Source organism: Amblyomma americanum, chromosome 1, assembly GCF_052857255.1.
Source record: "Amblyomma americanum isolate KBUSLIRL-KWMA chromosome 1, ASM5285725v1, whole genome shotgun sequence".
In the NCBI taxonomy this organism is placed as follows: domain Eukaryota; kingdom Metazoa; phylum Arthropoda; class Arachnida; order Ixodida; family Ixodidae; genus Amblyomma; species Amblyomma americanum.
The window spans coordinates 139,450,080-139,467,434 of record NC_135497.1 but is presented as its reverse complement, the minus strand read 5'-3'; the positions used below and the strand labels follow the sequence as shown (position 1 = coordinate 139,467,434).

Genomic DNA, 17,355 nt, shown 5'->3' with positions numbered 1-17,355 from the left:
GGCACAATGCTAGAGGCCAACCATGCTTTTGTTAATAGTGGCACGTCAAAGGGATTGTAGAAGATAAAAATACCAGAGCATTTTTCTCTTGCCTAAGCTGCATTGTAACGAACTCTGAAAAATTTTTTTTAAGAAAGCATCAGTGCAAAAAATAGCTTAGCCATAGCACTCAGATGAAAGTAACAGGATTTTATATATATGCAGGACAATAATATAATAGAAGGAGTATGCTGGAATGTGAACAAAATAATATGGTAAAACCTCATTAAATCGACCACCATTCCTTTGGAAGACTGGGTGATTTGGGTGCCCCATCCAGTCCCGTCAAACATACGAACTATTCTGTGGCATAAAACTCTCGTCAGAGTCCTTCAATAGATGGAAGGATTTGGCTGTGCTTCGGTTACATTGGAGAGGCGACAGGACTTGCATGTGCACTAGGCACCAGACTTAGAACGATGTTGACGATGACTGAGCGACTCAGAAGTCTAGCCACTATAAAACAAGTGGGACTGGCGTCAGACTCAAATGTAAAGTGCTGTACACATCACTGTTACAGTCATTCAAGAAGGTACAACAGGATGCTCTTTAGGTTTGTGCCGTGATCCACCATTTTTCTTCTCTTTTTTTGTTGAGTGCATGTCATAGACTGTGCTGTGAGCATTATTTGTGTTATGGTAGAGCTTATCATTTTACATAACATGGTACGTATGTACTCAGCGTGTGCTATTCTTTTCACAGGGGCGGGGAGGTTGTTGATGCCGCGAGTGTCCTAGAGGACATAAGGACTGGTTCACCCAACAGTGTGTGCACTATGCATCACTTGGCGGACCTGTGAAAAAATTGCTGTTGCTACGAAAATTTTTTGCATAAAGCAGTCAATGATTACAGATTTTAGGGGAAATAAAGTTGGTGTTGATGTGGGGCACTCTGTTGTGCTTTTTTCAGTGCCCCCCCCCCGATAAATTGGCATTTGGTTAATTTAGACATTTCCTCTGGTCCCCTGAAGTGCGAATTAATGGGGTTTTGCTATATTAGCTTAAAAACTACTAAAGATATCTGACTAAGATCACCAAAATTCACTAACGGGCAACGAAAGTAAAAAATAGATTCCTACTCTCTTCATGTTACGCCACAAGAACTTCAAGTAGAACACTTTCATTAAACATGCCAACTACGCAGCATAAAAATCTACTCAGATTCTTATCATATGTTATGCAAATTACTATAGTAGGATACAACTTTAAAAAACAGCAGTTGCTAACACTGGGTTAGGGTCCGCGGCGTCCTGTATAACTCCGCCGGCCCATCGTAATAGCAAACGAAATCAACTTTTTAATGTTTGACTATATTAAACAAGCCATGTATCAAAATTCTAGCTCCTATAATTTTTTTCTTATGATCAGTTTTCTTTTTGGGCAACAAGATAAACAATGGTCTACTTTTTTGTCGTGTAGGAAATCTGTGAGGCGGTCGTGAATGTGGGCAGAGCTTCACTGCAGACTTAAGTTGTCTCTGACTATAGGCTCCTTTTCACCTGCTCTTTTTGAGCGCATTGGTTATTTTTTTTCCTTCACTGCTTGTAATACAAACTGGTGTATCATAATTTTTGCAAAAAAAAGGTTACTGTTTGTCGCAGTCATTGTTGCCTGCATAAAATGTGAAAACAGCGACACTGCTATTCGCTCTCTTTCTCTCCCTCCACCCCCCTCCCCCACCCCAGCAAGTTTTTAGCTCCAGCAGACTTTAACCACTGCCAAGTTACATATGTAGTTTTTTGTCTGAAGTCCATTCCCTTTGACAAGTTTGGAAGAAAAAATGTTTAGTGATTTAAAGTACTGTATTTACTCGCATAATGAAAGCACCCCCCTATTTTGGCAGTCAAAAAGCAAAAATTTTTGTAGCAACAGCTACATTACACTAGCATTTCGAGCCTTCAGCATGGCACCCCTTGAGCTGCGTGGCACCCCTTGAGCTGCGTGGCACCCCTTGAGCTCCGTGGTGGCGCCACGACGTGGTTGGTCACGTGGGGGGTCACGGCGAAACCGAGTGGGGGGGAGTGGAGCGGGAGAGAGAGTGAATCCACGTCCAGGGACGAAGATGAAGAAGGAACGCCCAGCGAAACGGAGCGGCGAAAGACTGACTTTGCAATTCGACTGAGCGAGTTCCACTCGGCCAGCTGTAGCTATTGCGTCACTCCAGGTTTAACCAGAGCTAAACCACAGACATTTTTTTCCCTCCCGTAATAGGCACGTTCCTTTCTTTTGGCACGCAGCCTGAAGATAACACTCGTGACTACTAGCAGGTGCCCTTTAATGAACCCTGAAACAACTAGGTAATATTATAAAAACTCATCTGTCGATTGTAAAGACAACTATACTTCAGCCTGCGGGATATACAGCCAATAAGAATGTACCTGTAGGAATCAGAGGAGCAATAAAATCCACCTCTGGTCACAAAGGATTTTTCTGTTCCATCTGCCATATTAAAGGACTACAGACACCAAAATTTTGCCTGTATGTTTACTTATTTCAAAAGATGCGTTAGGCATTAATGTGCATGGATCACCCCACAATATTGGCCTACGACCTTTAAATAATTTTTTAATTATTTATTTTTGACACTGTTTCGGTTTCATCAACCGAACAATGGCTATGACGTGTAGTTGACTTTAGGTAACGTGAGTCATGAAAAAAACTGCAATATAACTGTCATTTGTTGTCATTCTAGCTCTTGAAGCAGGCTAGTTTAAGCATTGTAGTGAATTAAAACTATGTATCAGCATTTACATTGCATTACAGCCATTGTTCGATTGACAAAACCAAAACTGAAATAGCACAAGAAAAAATCCAATAATAAATTATTCAGCAGTTGCAGATGAATACCATGCCGTGGTTTATGTATTCTAATGTCTAATGCATCATTTGAGAAAAAAAAAACACTCAACTAAATTTAGGTGTCTGTAATCCTTTAAGGATTATAGCAGCTTTCTGGGGTTGGGCTTCACAATGAATGCTGTGAGTTGGATGAATATTGGCCACTATGCTAGTATACGTGCAGGTTTAAGATAAAAGTTGTTGGCTGTGCTCTCGAGCACAGAAACCATGCTGAAGAGTGTGCTATGTTTCGTTTAGAAGGAGAGTCCTACTGAAAACTGCATTTATTCAAACAGTATATTTTGGGCCCAGTTTTAACCTCTTCAAATTTTTTATAAATATTTTACCCCACATAATAGCCCCCCCGCCCCAAAAAAAAAAAATTTCCGGTGTTTTTTGGGAAAAGAAATGCTTTCATTATGCGAGTAAATATGGTAGAAACAGAAGCAGAAAAGCTTCAAAGAATACTGACTATGCATATCCAACAGACATAATGCACTTGTAAAAGCACTAACCATTTTCTGCATAAGCTTCATGTACATGGGGCACCAACAAGCACATATGAATTTTGTAAATTAGGTGTCCTATCTTAACAAGTGCATAATGACAAAAGCTTATTGAAGACCACAATGTTAAGCACATGTTCCAGTAGCTTATAGCTTTAACATTACTCTCCCCCTATAACAATAGCTTAAAACTTGCTGAGAGATTTTCTTATTTAATAAAGAGAAAACACTCAGGCACAACAAGGCAGAAAAAAAAAATAATATAGGACCTTCATTTAAAATTATAGATACAGCAGTTCATTTTCTATAAAGCCTGGCTACAGCAGCATATCTGTGGTCACCGATAAGGAGGGAAAAAAAAACTCTCACTACTAGAGGGAAGTCCCATGTAGTCGCTAGTGGCTGTCTTGCCTTATGAGCGGTCAACATAACTAATAGTAAAAGAGTAGTGTGCACATCAAGTAGCATACCTGTATGAAGGAGCTGCGTGCAGTGTCTCCTTCTATGATTTGCTCTGTTTCAACAAAATTGGCAGCATGGCCTTCACTGTCCAAGCCCCTCATGAACATGCGGGTGCCTGCTCTGTAGCAACTCCGGCGTGAAATAAGTGCAAATGTGAATCCATGGCCATTGATGGCACAGGCCTTGATGTACACGACTGCAGAAGGGTCAAGGATAAGTAGTGGTTTCCTGCTTCACTAAAGCACATCAAAAACAATATAGTAAAGCCTGCTTGTGAAACTTTACCAAGAAATTAACAATTACTCATGTCCCACAAAACTGGTGTGACGTGACACATCATGCAATAGGGCAAGAAATGCCTCTACTTTTACTAAATGAAAAGCTTTGATCAAACTTCAGCATTTACAGAGCATTTGGACATCTGTGAGCTTTAACATTAAGTCGACAGACATCAAAAACCTGCAGCCTAATATTCATGCTTTTTGAAGAGTAAGGCTGTAAGGATGCAAGGCTGTGAGGATGACAGGCAATCAAGTACATCTAAAAGCATCTGCAAGGTAGTATAGTATAAACCTGCACCGACGTGGAAATGCTGCACAAGGCAATGATTTATAAACATAATGACCGAAAAATGGAGCACTTTATGCCTCATAGCAAAACAAGTGCTAATTATTTTCGCTGCAAAAAATAACCCTTCAAAAAGGAAAAAAGTGAATGACACGATATTTCTTGTAAAACCTTATTTACATCAACTTTGAACAAACAAGCATAGCATCCATTTTTCACCCCCTGGATTCCCTCCCTCCACCCTTCTTAATAAATAAAACAATAACAAAGGATCTCATTTATACACACTGCAGCCTGCAGAAAATGAGTGCCATTGGAAGGCGCTCGTGCAATGGAAGATCGAAGTGCAATGACGCGTGACCTCATGAAATTAAGCATGCATGATGCATGAGAATTGCAGTGCCACATTTACCAACACACTACACGCCCAATGCCCAGCATTCCAGGTACAAACATAGCTATATCACAGAACCATGTTCTGCTTACTCTTGATACAACTCACACATATGCCGACTACTAAAACACTGGACAAAAAAGTTTGATGACCTTCCACCCAAAACAAAGTAAAAGGATACAGCCATGAATGATTGGCAGGCAGAACTTCCGAAGCTGCAACAGAACAGCATATCAGTGAGTAAGTAACACTTTAACATCAAATATCACAACTCTCAGTGAAACCTACCTCCACTTGGTTGCTGAACTCGCTCATCAAGTAGTGGTTCCACACAAATCTTTGATCTGCCTGTTGATCGCAAAAATTTAACTTAATGCACATGAATGCAAACAAAAAGGAAAGAAAGTAAAAGGAAATAAACTTCCCACTTACAAACACCTTGCCAACCACACACTTAAAGGAGCCCACTTTTTGAGCATTGTGTATAAACTTGCTCGATCGCTAGATTGAGCTGTCATCAACATCTGAGCACATACTTGTACACGCAGCAGCGAAGCCATTATCGTGCTCTTCTCCATGTGATGTGCCTGTGTATGTAGTTTTATAAGTGTTTAGTGGTCAGATTCTTTCAGACATCATGCAGCTACCATGGCCACGGCCTATCAGCTGCATCACGCCAGTGTGTCGGGAAGCCCACCCCCTACCCCTTCACTGCGGAATTTCCGCGAGCGTCAGCCAACTGACGGAGCGCCGACCTTTGAGCGTGCAAAAAACAAGAGGTGAGGGATAGGCACGAAGACGCTGCAATTAAAATTTTCGCTGCTGATAACTCCGATTCTAAAAAACAAATTTAAAAATAACTTCCTGAATAATGTTTGTGAAAGTGTCTTTAACATCCCAGTCATACCACAACTTTATTAAATAGTGCTGCAGGACCTCTTTAATGATGACAGCCTAAGGCAATGCAATACATTGATAAATTCTCATTATTCCAGTGTCATGTTTGCTGCAACTTGTCTTCAATACATGCTGTGTCATTAAAGCAACATAGCACACTTGAATGTGATGCATTACAAGTATCTGACTACTCAGATTACACTGACTTTAATTATTTAAACAGGCTCTGAAAGTGGCTCTCAATTATGGTGCGGTGTTCCGGGATGTTAAAGGATGCCAATTCACAAATATCCTCCAGCAATTTTTTTTAAAGCTTTTGTAGAAGCTGAGTATCTGTAGTCAAAATTTTAATTTCAGCGTCTTCGTACCTTTCCCTCTTCTCTCGTCACTCTTTGCACACTCCTCCATGGTGCTCCTCCACTAGCCCCACTGCCAATGTGTGCAGGAATACCCACGGGGGCGGAGCTTTCCGACCTGCCGGAACGACACTGCTGACTGGCTGCGGCCATACTTACTGTGTTAACTCCTGAAAGAAACTAACCAATAGCCATCTGTGAACAAAATTACGCAGGAGCGTGAGATGGAGGAGGGCGCAAGCGTGAAAAAGTCGCAGGAAAGGACTCACCAACTTTCGTGCGTGATTGTGGGTTCTCTGATGTGTGTAGAAGTTAATTATTTGGCTCCGGCATTCATGACGACAGAACGTAGTGATTGAGTGAGTTTATGTACTCTCCTCAGAAGGTGTTTCAGAGCCCCTTCAAAATTAAAATCTTTACTTTGTTATTTTCAATTTTAATTTTATAAATTTTATAGCATTCCATCCTCGCATCCTCGGTGCGCCCAGTGGCATGTTTCTGAGTGCGTGGTCACAGATTCTTTCGCTTTCGCGGCACCGCTGCGCCGGCTCGGTCCATTGATCGGCTCCACATGCGCGCTTTTATGTTGTAAGCGTGGTTTTGCTGGTAAGGGTTGTAGCATTTTCACATTTTTGTTTCTTTTATGGTTGAACTCTCAATGACCAGATTTAATTGTTATAACTGAAAACGTGCTGAGACACCATTGCTATAAGCGGTTTATTTTAACATAGAACACATGGTAAAGCTGACAAAGCTGCAAGTGACCATTGTTATATCTGATATACTGTTATAATCGGTATTGTTATAAGTGGGTTTGACTGTATATATGTACCTTGACCCAGAGATACCACGTGAAAAATTAAACATGACTGGGCCTGAAAACTCTCAGGAAACAATTAGGTCATCAGAATGAGTGATATCGGCTACATTTTTGTGAAGTACTGATTGTAACACAGCTATGCTCAACACTAATCATGCATTTCATGACAGTGTTGTGTAAAGATGGCTCTTAAGAGGTTAGAGGTATCATTCCTAAAATTTGAAGGGTGTGACATGCACAAACATGAAAATGAAGGTTTCATAGGGATGGAATTACAAACAAGCTGAGAGGTATGCACGGAAAAGACCCCCCCCCCTTTTTTTAGACATTTCCAATGCTGCCATATCCTTAATCACTAGCCAGACATAAAACATGGCATGGTAAAGCGTGTAGACTTTAATGCCCTGAAGTTACACACAGGCTGTGAAGGATGCTGTAGTGGAAGGCTCCGGATTAATTTCGACCACCTGGGGTTCTTTAACATACACTGACACTGCACAGCACACAGGCACTTTTGCGTTTTGCTTCAATACAGGGCCACCATAGCCAGAATTTGGTCCAGCGACCTTGGGCGCAGCAGTTGAATTTCAAAGCCACTGAGCCACCGTCTACATTAACATAAGAGATGCTAAAAATGGAAGACAACACTTGCAACTGTCAAAAAGGTAAAAAAGCGAAACAAATCAGAATAGGCAACAGGATGCAGCAAAGATGCCTTTACGTCTCTCAGGTACCCCACATTCATTTCCACACACTCACTCGTTCCATCAGACCCATTTGAAGGAAATCTGGTGTCGTGTTGTACAGCTTTTGCAGAGAGTGACTCAAATCGTAAGTAGTGGAGTAGTAGAAGTTTGGAGTGCTCAGCACTGACTGGACCATGGCAGTGTACTGCTTGTTGTACTGGTTCTGAAAAGACAACACAACATTAGTAAGCAGATTTAACAATAAAAAGTGGAAATAAATGCGACAAAAACAAGAAAAATAATTACAAAGAACACATAAGCAACAAAGAAAACTAAGTGCAATATGTTTCTGAAATAATGCTATTGTGGAGTGAAAAATAATGCCAGTGAAGAGGGATGGTTCAAAGGATGACATGTGGATTTTTATTTGCTGAACCTCAAGCCTGCAGGCTCCACCTTATTCAATAGGCCCCAGTAGTTGGCGTAAAATGTATCACAGTTTACTTTTGGTATACTACACAGCTCATGAAAATGAAGTAGCCACCTCATTTTTATGTCTAAGCATGATAGGAAAAAAAGAGAAATGGCACTGTTAACTATTCCTGGGGATCACATCCTATGTTCACATTCAGCATCATTAAATGCTAACTGCAAACCAAGAGACACATGAATGGGGGGGGGGGGGGGCTGAGGGGGCACAGGCCCCCTTGGGCCACTCCCTGCCAAATTTTCTTGGCAGTGGTCTTGTTGGACTTGCCCCTCCTCCCTCCCACGATATAAGATTTTACATGCTCCCCCCCCCCCCCCCCCCCCCCCACCCACGAAAAAAAAAAAAAATCCTTGCTAGGTGCCTGCCCATCCTCCCAAAGCACCGCCCAACAGACGCCCATGAAAGGAGCCCACCAACAACCTCTCTCCAGAGGACCTTTACACACCTCCACCCTCCAGAAGCTACCACCCATCAAAAGCCTGCAGCAGCAGAATGGGAAAGTGACAGCGAAATAAAATTTAAAGGCAAAGTACCCCTGCTGTCGCAGCTTCGCCGCATCAGTTCGTATGATCCTCCATCAATTATTTGTTCTCGGTGATGCTAAGGTAATCTTGCAAACAGACTGAGGAGGAGGGGTGGCTAGGCGGAGCGCTGTCATGAAATCTGACGGGGGGGAAGGGGGGGGGGGGAGGGGGGATGATTCTGGGACCCTTTATTCACACCCCTGCCCCTTGTTATATGCCTGCAACCCCTGCCTGCCATGCCTGTCAAGGAGCTTAAAAGTGCTTATCACTAGACTTTACACACATATAAGGCGGCCTTAAACTACCGGTCCTTACTCTTTGAGGCAGCACAGTGGCTAAGGCGTTATGCGACAATGTTCGGCGGATGCATAGGCTAGTAACCCAGCCTCGGAGACTGTTGACCAGGTTGAAGAATGGGTACGAAAATGCCCGTGTATTATACAGGTACATATAAAGGGTAGTTCTGCATAGGACTCCACTACAGAAATAGAACATTTTATAACACAACTATAAAAAATAATATAGATAAAACTAATAATACTATAACTGTAAGACAATATAAGAATATAAAATAAAACCTAATAACACTGCAACTGTAAAATAAAACATCTAAAGTAAATAATAGCTTTAACATAGTGCATCTGCACCTGCATGTGTGCATTGGCAGCTGGCAGCCGCGGTAAGCTGCCAGCTGCCAATGCAAGTGGAGGGTGGCGGTCAGGTGGTGGGTGGAAGCTCGCAGGTGGGTGATTAATTTTTTTTACTGGTGGGTGCCTGGAGGTGCACCCAGTTTTACTGCGTTAGCAGTACAGTCTTATCAGTATAGTTATCTGATAGTGCTGAAACTACTGTGATGCACGTTGGAACCGTGGATCAAATGCTCTAATGAGTTCCTTTCATGCTATGCAGCTCCAGATACTCATTCAACCACACTCTATAAGCCAGTTAAAGACAGCATACTAAATAAAACTACAGAACTATTGCTCAACAGTTGAGTGAACATATTTTAGAATGTTGAAGTTTTATATTTGATAAGTTTAGAATTTCGGCCAAATACATCAAAGGCCTATTCGTATTTCTTTTTTATTTCATTGTTTCTTTTGCCGTGATTGCAGTAGTAGGACCATTCCACAAAATGACAGCGTTAGCGCGTGTGACCAAAGGCTGCACATTCACCATCAGGCATGTATACAACAAAGGGCTCCAAGGGATATCTCCCACTTTTTGAAATTGAGCTCAATCCCCCTCTCCCTCAAATACTCTCAACAGCTGTCTTGTTGAGCCCCCCCCCCCCCCCCCCCCCCTCCAATAAAAAAAAATTTACTTCAGGCCCGTTCTGAAAAAAAATCCTGGCTATGTGCCCGACTCCAAGCCACCATCACTGGTTTTGAAAATAGAAGAATAGGAGAGCGCCCCTAGAAGGAAGTGAAAGACAGGGCAAGGAACGAGAAAACAGCATCTCCGCCGCCCAAAAGGTTCTCGGGGAAATGATAATTTGCACAAGAGGAGGACAGCATAGGAAGATGAGAAAACACATGCAGGAAAAAAGAGGAAAGTGGAGATGGGGAGCAGGAAGCACGTCTTGAAGGATTTATGGACTGTTAGAAAAAGCAGGCCACTCATGGCCTTGGTCCAGCCAGGTGCCGCATTGTCACTTCAGGTTTTTCCCGTCCTTCCCCGTCTTCCATTCTTCTCACTGAGGGACGGTCCTTGTCGCCAAGTAACCTTGCCTTTTAGAGATAAACCAGACCGATCGAAATTTTTCAAGTAATTTAAGGAGTGCATCACAATATTTAAGGAGTTTCAAGAGCCCCTAAAAGCTTTTTTAAAATCAAGGGTAGGATTTCAAAGGCGTGTGCAAACCCTGCTGAGATCCCAAATGATGATCAGCCATGTTTACCAGAGTGCTGTTTGTGTCATGAAATACTTGGGTGTTGTTCACAGCCGAAACTGGAAACGCTTACAATATGTGGCCATGCAGTTAATTATTCATCACATGCCACAGCAAATGGGATAAAAGAAAGAAAAGAAAAAGCTAATTTCATGTCAGCACTCGTATTTAAATTAATATGCAGTATTTTAAGTGTTCCGTAGTGGTTCTATTAAATTATAAAAGATGACCTTAACTGAACATGCACAGCAACCCAGACAAGTAATAAAGCAGTGACACACAAAGGCTAAGAAAATGGTTCCGTGCCTGCTGCTCTGTAAGGTGCAGTGATGTCCTTGTGTAAGAATATGCTTCGGTTGCTTTGATTCGCCATATCACTTGGCCGTTGATATCTCCAACTCTTCTGCGTTCAACAATCACAATCAAGTACGGGCCTGAAACAAGCAAGCAAAGCAAATCACTCGGCAGGACATTAGAAGCAGTGTTCTAACCAAACGCAAAAGATGGTCCCTAATTATAACATGTTCTGTGGATTCACAAGATAGACGCGATGAAGGAAGTGGTCACATGATCAGTAAACAGCTCAAACAATTCACATTCCTGTAGCTGTAACCGTTCAAATAGTGGGAGAGAAGATTAGATAACTGCAGATAAAAGTGATTTTGAACCAGGCCACCAGCTACAGTAGAACCTCATTAAAACGTACCCGCTTAAAGAGTAGTTTCGTTCTAAGAGTAGTAAGGTAAAATGCTCGAATCGACGCCCAGTGAGCATAATGCGTTTCATATCCACATAAATTGCCCCAGCTTACTGCACACGTATCAGTCAACACGCACTGCACACGACGAAATAATGGTGGTTGTGTCGTCCTCAAGGGCGGCTCGGCAGACTACTGTGATGCAATGACAGCAGGCCATACGGCCAATGGCAAACTGTAGCCCAGCGGAGCCACGAAAGCAATGACGAGTGCCATCCATGGGGCTCTATTCGCAACCGTAAGAACTAACCATGCAGTGGCCCTTCGGCAGAGTGTGTCATAAATTTGAGGTCCGTGTCATGCCAAAGCTGGGACACAAATACCAGGTGGTCAGCATAAGGAAAAAGTTCGAAATCGATTGTGCTATCAAACAAGGCATGAAGAAATTGGCGCCGTAACCATAAGAGATCCTTCCCTTAGGAATTGAAAGATCATAATGTGCAAGATACTGTAACTGCCATGTACAAGTCGACCTTTTCTTTTTTTAAATGATCTTTCGGAAATGGAGTGTCTACATATACACGGTGTTGACCTAAACACAAGGTCTAACATAGTTTCACCCGAGCCGTGGGTGCCCTGTGGTGATGCCCATTTCTGGCAGGTTACATCAAGCTACACGCGTAAAAAAAAAAAGTGAATAGTCCATACAGTAAACTGGTTCCGGTAAAATACATTAGAATTGTGTGCTGTTTACCAGGCTCACTCGCGCTGGCGGTCACTTTACCGGACAAACAGTTGCAGAGCAAACTTCCGGTAACATCCGACGTGCGTCATAATCCAAAACTACTGAGCCGTTTGCTGTTTGGTTTTCCGCTAATCAGCTGGGCCACACGTGATGGTGCTGTTTTACAGTCGAGCCCACTTATAAAGAACGTGGCGGTGACTGGGATCGCATGTTCGTTGCATCCAAGGTTCGTAGTCACTGGAATTTCCATATTACAGTGAAAAATGCAGTCAGGAAAATGTGGTGCTCATTTTATAAAAAGGTCCATTATGCATGCCTGCTTATTCATGAAAGCCATAAACAGCTCATTCCAAGCTGTTCAGAATGGTCATCTACTCTCTCCAATACAATTTCTGCTAATGAGCTGCTTTAGGGACACAAAATTACTAACCATGACATGAGCATTCATGGCACTTGGCAGTAGGTCGGTAACCGCATCTCAGACTCTCGATAAAGCTGTACGAATGCAGTGCCAAAGCTAGCAGTGCAGAGTTGGAGAACCGATTGGAGAAGGCCCATTACTAGACCAGCTGGGCAAGCAAGACACGCCATGTGACTGGCAGTCAAAGTTCTCAGACAGCTGCTATTGGTTGACCACCAAGTGTGTCCAGCTATGCTTTCAACTCTGCCTACCTTTCACCTGCACCACACTTCTCCTGCCACTTTTGACCAACTGGCACACGTGCATGCAACGACTGACACTGCAGCATGTCAGCGCACGCATGGCCTGAGGATTCAATGCCGACTTTTTATTGCTTTTTTTTGGGCGCAACATTATTTTGGAAAGAGGCCAGGGATGTCACGAAAGCTAAAAAACGCTTTTGGGTCTCCACTATGACAGGAAGCGCGCATTTTTAGAGTGTGGGCTATACTTATGGCGCCTCCTCCTTTGCTCTAACAGAGTTGAACTGTCAAGGTCGTTTGCTGTATCTGAGACATAGGTGCCATTGCTCGAACACATATTTTGACGGTAGCACCAACCTCATTCTTAATAACCTAGCGTTCGTTATAACTGCAGCAGTTATAAGTGGATTCGACTGTATCTTCTTTTATCTTCACTTCTGCTCGTTTCACAATTGTGTCGTTTATTGCTTTGAGCTGCGCACAAGCCGTCATGCCATCCCACAGGTAACTACACAATGTTGGGTGAGGCGGAAGGGGGCTGGTAGACGTCAACTTATATTTGCAGCCAGCTTTATATACAGTACATAATGTGCATTAAGACCTTTGTAAAATTTTTTAGGATGTGTTTGTGAAATTTGTGCACACTTTTTAAAGCCTTAATTTAAAGAAAAGAAGTGCATAAATCACGCAAGTAAATGCAGTAAATGGGCGATCTTAAGCCATTTCGGTTAAGCCGTATTACCGTTTAGTGCATACTTTTTCTGAGATCCAGCCAACTACGGTTTAACTAGGTTTTACTGTAAACTGGTTTCAGAGTATGCATGATATGATAGATGTTTGCATAAGTGACATTAGCCATTGGTAACAGATGTGCTAATTTAGTGAAAAGCTCCAGTCCATAAGTAAGCTGTCTTGCATGAGATGACTCGTGCTGGTAATCTTATGCCACAAGGACTGTCAAAGGATGCTGCTTAATATTCGTCTAGCTCTGTTCTACAAGATGCAGAATTTTCAAGCGTGATAAAACTAATCCACATAGACCATAGCAATGCACTAGCACTGAAAAATATCACCCTGCCAATGGATGCTCCCACATACTTTAAAAAGATAAAATATTGTAGGCACACCAAGGCACTTCATCTTGCTCAATTCCTTTAGCACTTAGGACAAGCATGGCTTAGCAACAACATGATCCTACTATGCAGCAAACGATGGTTTATCCAATGCAGTTTTGATAAGTATTCCAAACAGTTTTAAAAAATCAAGCTTGTCTGCATATTTTTGCTTCACACAAAACAGATGGCAAATCTAAGACCATGTTCCGTTGTTCACAAGCTGTCAATGGCAACAGAGCTATTCCCCGAAACAATTTTTCTTGTGAATGGAGCCAAAGCTACAGATCACAAACACGCAGTCCCTTCCTACACAGCGGCTTTAAAGGCCCAGGTTACAGTAAACCGTTCCCTCTTAAAACAGCATATTGATAATACTTATTATTTAAGGCATATTTTAAAGAAAACTACACAATTTCAATGTTACAGTCATAGAGAAAACAGTTTCTTTGATTACACAAATTTTTTAGGCATGTCTGCTTGCAAGAGGCTTCATAGATGGCGCCAGCTAGACCAGCAATGGAACGAAGTAACTGCACAGTGAGCAACGTGCCAGGTAGCCGTCCTGTGGCCGAACAATTGTCGGAGTTACACAGTCTCAGACACTCAGCCCATGCAGCTCTCTTTAGTGCCAAGGAAAGTTGTTGCCGAGTGTAGCATTGTACAGAATGGAATCTTCACATTGGCAGCAAGCAACAAGATGCCTTCTGCACATAGTACCAGGACTGAGGCATAGACCCGATGTTTTGATTTTCAAGTGAAAAGTGACTAGTCAAGTGAAATTTATGACTCTGAAGGTGGTGACGAGGACTTGGTGCAAGGCCTGAGGCACAGCTCTTTGCATTGTTCCTCAGTTCATGTAATTTCCACCCACATCGCAAAGTGTCTCGGAGTAGATACAAGAAAAAAGCACCCGGGGACATTTTTTGATTGCCAACATATATTTTTTATTAATAGGTGCAATCCTGCAACTGCCAATTGTAAAACACACAAAAAAAATGTCTTGCTCTTAAAACACTAAAACAAATCTGTCTGGCTCTTCATTGCTAGTGTAAAGTCATAGTAATATGTAGTAGTAGGAAGTGGTTTTTATTAAAATAATAATAAAAAGGTAGGAAAAGATTTTTGCTAGCCCCGGCATCTGCCATCGATACTGAAGCACCTGAGCTGAGGCAGCAGAAATATAGCAAGAAGTAAATTATGCAGTAGTAAACGTGGTCAGATTTCATGTCAAGGGTGCAAAGCTTCAGTAGCAGATAGCTGCCAAAAGGTGGCAGCGACAAAGCAGTTATACCTCTTGCAGTCAAATGAAGACAATCAGTCGGCAATAAAAGACCACTTGACACATGGCCCACTACAGAAATAGTTCATTCAGTCTGCTAAATGAGTCCCCCACTGGCCAACAAACAAAAGCTGAATTAAATAGTTACCTGCAAGAAGGTGGATAATGCCAACAATGCCATAGATTACTCTTCTAACCGCATGTGGAGGAATGTCAGGCTTTGCTGTTGCCAAGAGAAAAAAGAATGCATTATTATCGCTGCATCACTGCACATAAACCACATAATGCTCAAGAGAAACTCCAAACATTTAATTTATGTTAAAAAGCCGATTCCCGCTGCGACAACATGTCAGATGCAGAGTCTAATGTCTTTTATCGGAATTTATCCCAAGGTGATGATAAAACTAAAAGAGAGTAGCTTAAGCATGAATGCAACACTGAAAAGAAACAAGGAGCTAAAGACAATGTCTGCAGAATAACCTTCCTTTTCTTTATTGAGATTTTGCTGGTGCATTCACTTTTAACATGGTGCTAAAAACTAGGAAATTTACTTGTATTCAATGTAGTATTCATAATTTTTTTATTTCCACTAATGAAGAGGCAAAGGACAAGAACAAAATGATTTAAACTCGCTTGCAACTCTCGCTTAGCAATAACACAGAACAAATAGTAATAGGGTATTATTATTACACAATGCAGTTACTTGAGAATGTAATACGCAGTGTTGCACGTAACTAAAGTAAAAGTACAGAAAGTCTGCTAAACTTCACGAGAATGAAACTGTAGTAGTACTGCTGGCAATAACAACAAAAACCGGACAACTTATATTTGATTAATAGCAAGTTATTTAGGTTACAATTAATGGGAACTTTTCTACCACTAAAGACATGTAAACTTATTCGCTGAAAAGTTGTACAGTGCCAAATGAAACTTCGGGTGACAACTTGCAAAAAACGTTTTAATCTGCACCCTTTTTAAACACACCTTGAATTAAACATTGGAAAATTGTTGGGCACATTTAACTGTAGGTGCCCATTTGTGTTGATGTTCGCTATGGTTGCACCTACTTTGGTGCATTATGGCAACAGCTGCTAAGCATTGCCATTGCACCACCACTGTCCTTGCTGCTATGCAAGCACTGCTGAATGTGGGATGCTCAAAGCAGGTGCTCATATCGTGAGCAGTTTAAATTTCATGTCCCCTGCTCAGAGCGTAGAAAGAATACTCAGTATTGCCAGCAAGAAAACTGCCCTATTTGGATCTTCGGAGCCTCTCTGGTTTATTAGAAAATAATGCTTCTATTTGAGCAAGATAGCAGCCAACAACACTGTATAAACTTGATACTTGAACAATGCGTTACTTTTCTTCAGAGCTCATCTCAAGCTATATCACACACGCCATAACAGTACTCCTAAACACCTTTGTAGAGCCAAAATGTCATTCACACCACCGAATTCTTAGCGTTCTCCAACATCGAAACAAGAACAATAATTAAAAAAAAGGAAATGTACTTATTCTGGTTGTGCAGTCATTTACCTGTGCCCTTTCTTGCTTACTATAAAAAAAAAACAGCCTAGGCAGTGCCACCTGACATTATAAATCTTCACTTCTAAATTTTACTTTTGTCCACCTTTACTGATACTGCTACAGCCCTTAAAGAGGTGCAAGATACGTTTCCTTGCACACACTGTGTAAGGCATACAGGTGGGGAACATGCGAAACACACTTGGCACCAGCGACCGGATAAAGTACCACTCCCACACCTTCAAACAGGGCCTGCGATGAAACTTCGCCGGCAGACACAAAGACACACATGAATGGTATCGCTGCCAGAGGAACCAAATGCTATCGTGCAGCACTTGTCTTTTGGCATTTTGCCAGCCAGCCACCATTCAGAGGAACCATGCCATACACATGCAGTAAAAGTGTTTTTTGCTATTTGGGCACCAGACCGGGTGCGCAGTGATGGTCGCAAAGGTGGTGAATAAACAAGCCAACCATCGACTGAACAAACGAAAGAACAATAAAATGCTAGGCGAGAGTTACTGTTTTGTCATCAAAGCACTGGTTCTTACCCATCCAACTGGTTAAAAAAAAACGTGCAAAAATGGGTCACTTAGCGAACAGTTCTCAGGGCGCCTAGAGGCACTATGGGACTTTATATTCATAGGGCACTGACCACTATGTCCCCACCTGTATATCTCACACTGTGCTTTCACACTCAAATAGGGACCCAGCTATTCCCTAGAAACATGATTTTAAAGGGACAATGGGGATAACTCCATCAAATGTTTTTCCTCAGCAAAAATCAATTTTATGGCTCTTTTTGGAAAAAGGTATTTATTAGTGAGCAAACAGCATTTAAAAATTTTCCTTTGACTTGATAC

The 17,355-nt window shown here is 42.0% G+C and overlaps 1 protein-coding gene across 2 annotated transcripts in view; it reads right to left on the bottom strand.

The window, feature by feature from the left end:
• Sac1 (phosphatidylinositol-3-phosphatase SAC1) overlaps positions 1-17,355 on the bottom strand; it is a 35,960-nt gene that overhangs the window by 13,649 nt on the left and 4,956 nt on the right. For both annotated transcript variants that reach the window (XM_077647023.1, XM_077647022.1), the window contains exons 3-8: positions 15,117-15,191; positions 10,776-10,903; positions 7,638-7,787; positions 5,094-5,153; positions 4,987-5,020; positions 3,853-4,040 (exon numbers count right to left, since the gene is read on the bottom strand). In XM_077647023.1, the coding sequence (XP_077503149.1) occupies positions 3,853-4,040; positions 4,987-5,020; positions 5,094-5,153; positions 7,638-7,787; positions 10,776-10,903; positions 15,117-15,191 (635 nt within the window). The remainder of the gene's footprint in view (positions 1-3,852; positions 4,041-4,986; positions 5,021-5,093; positions 5,154-7,637; positions 7,788-10,775; positions 10,904-15,116; positions 15,192-17,355) is intronic.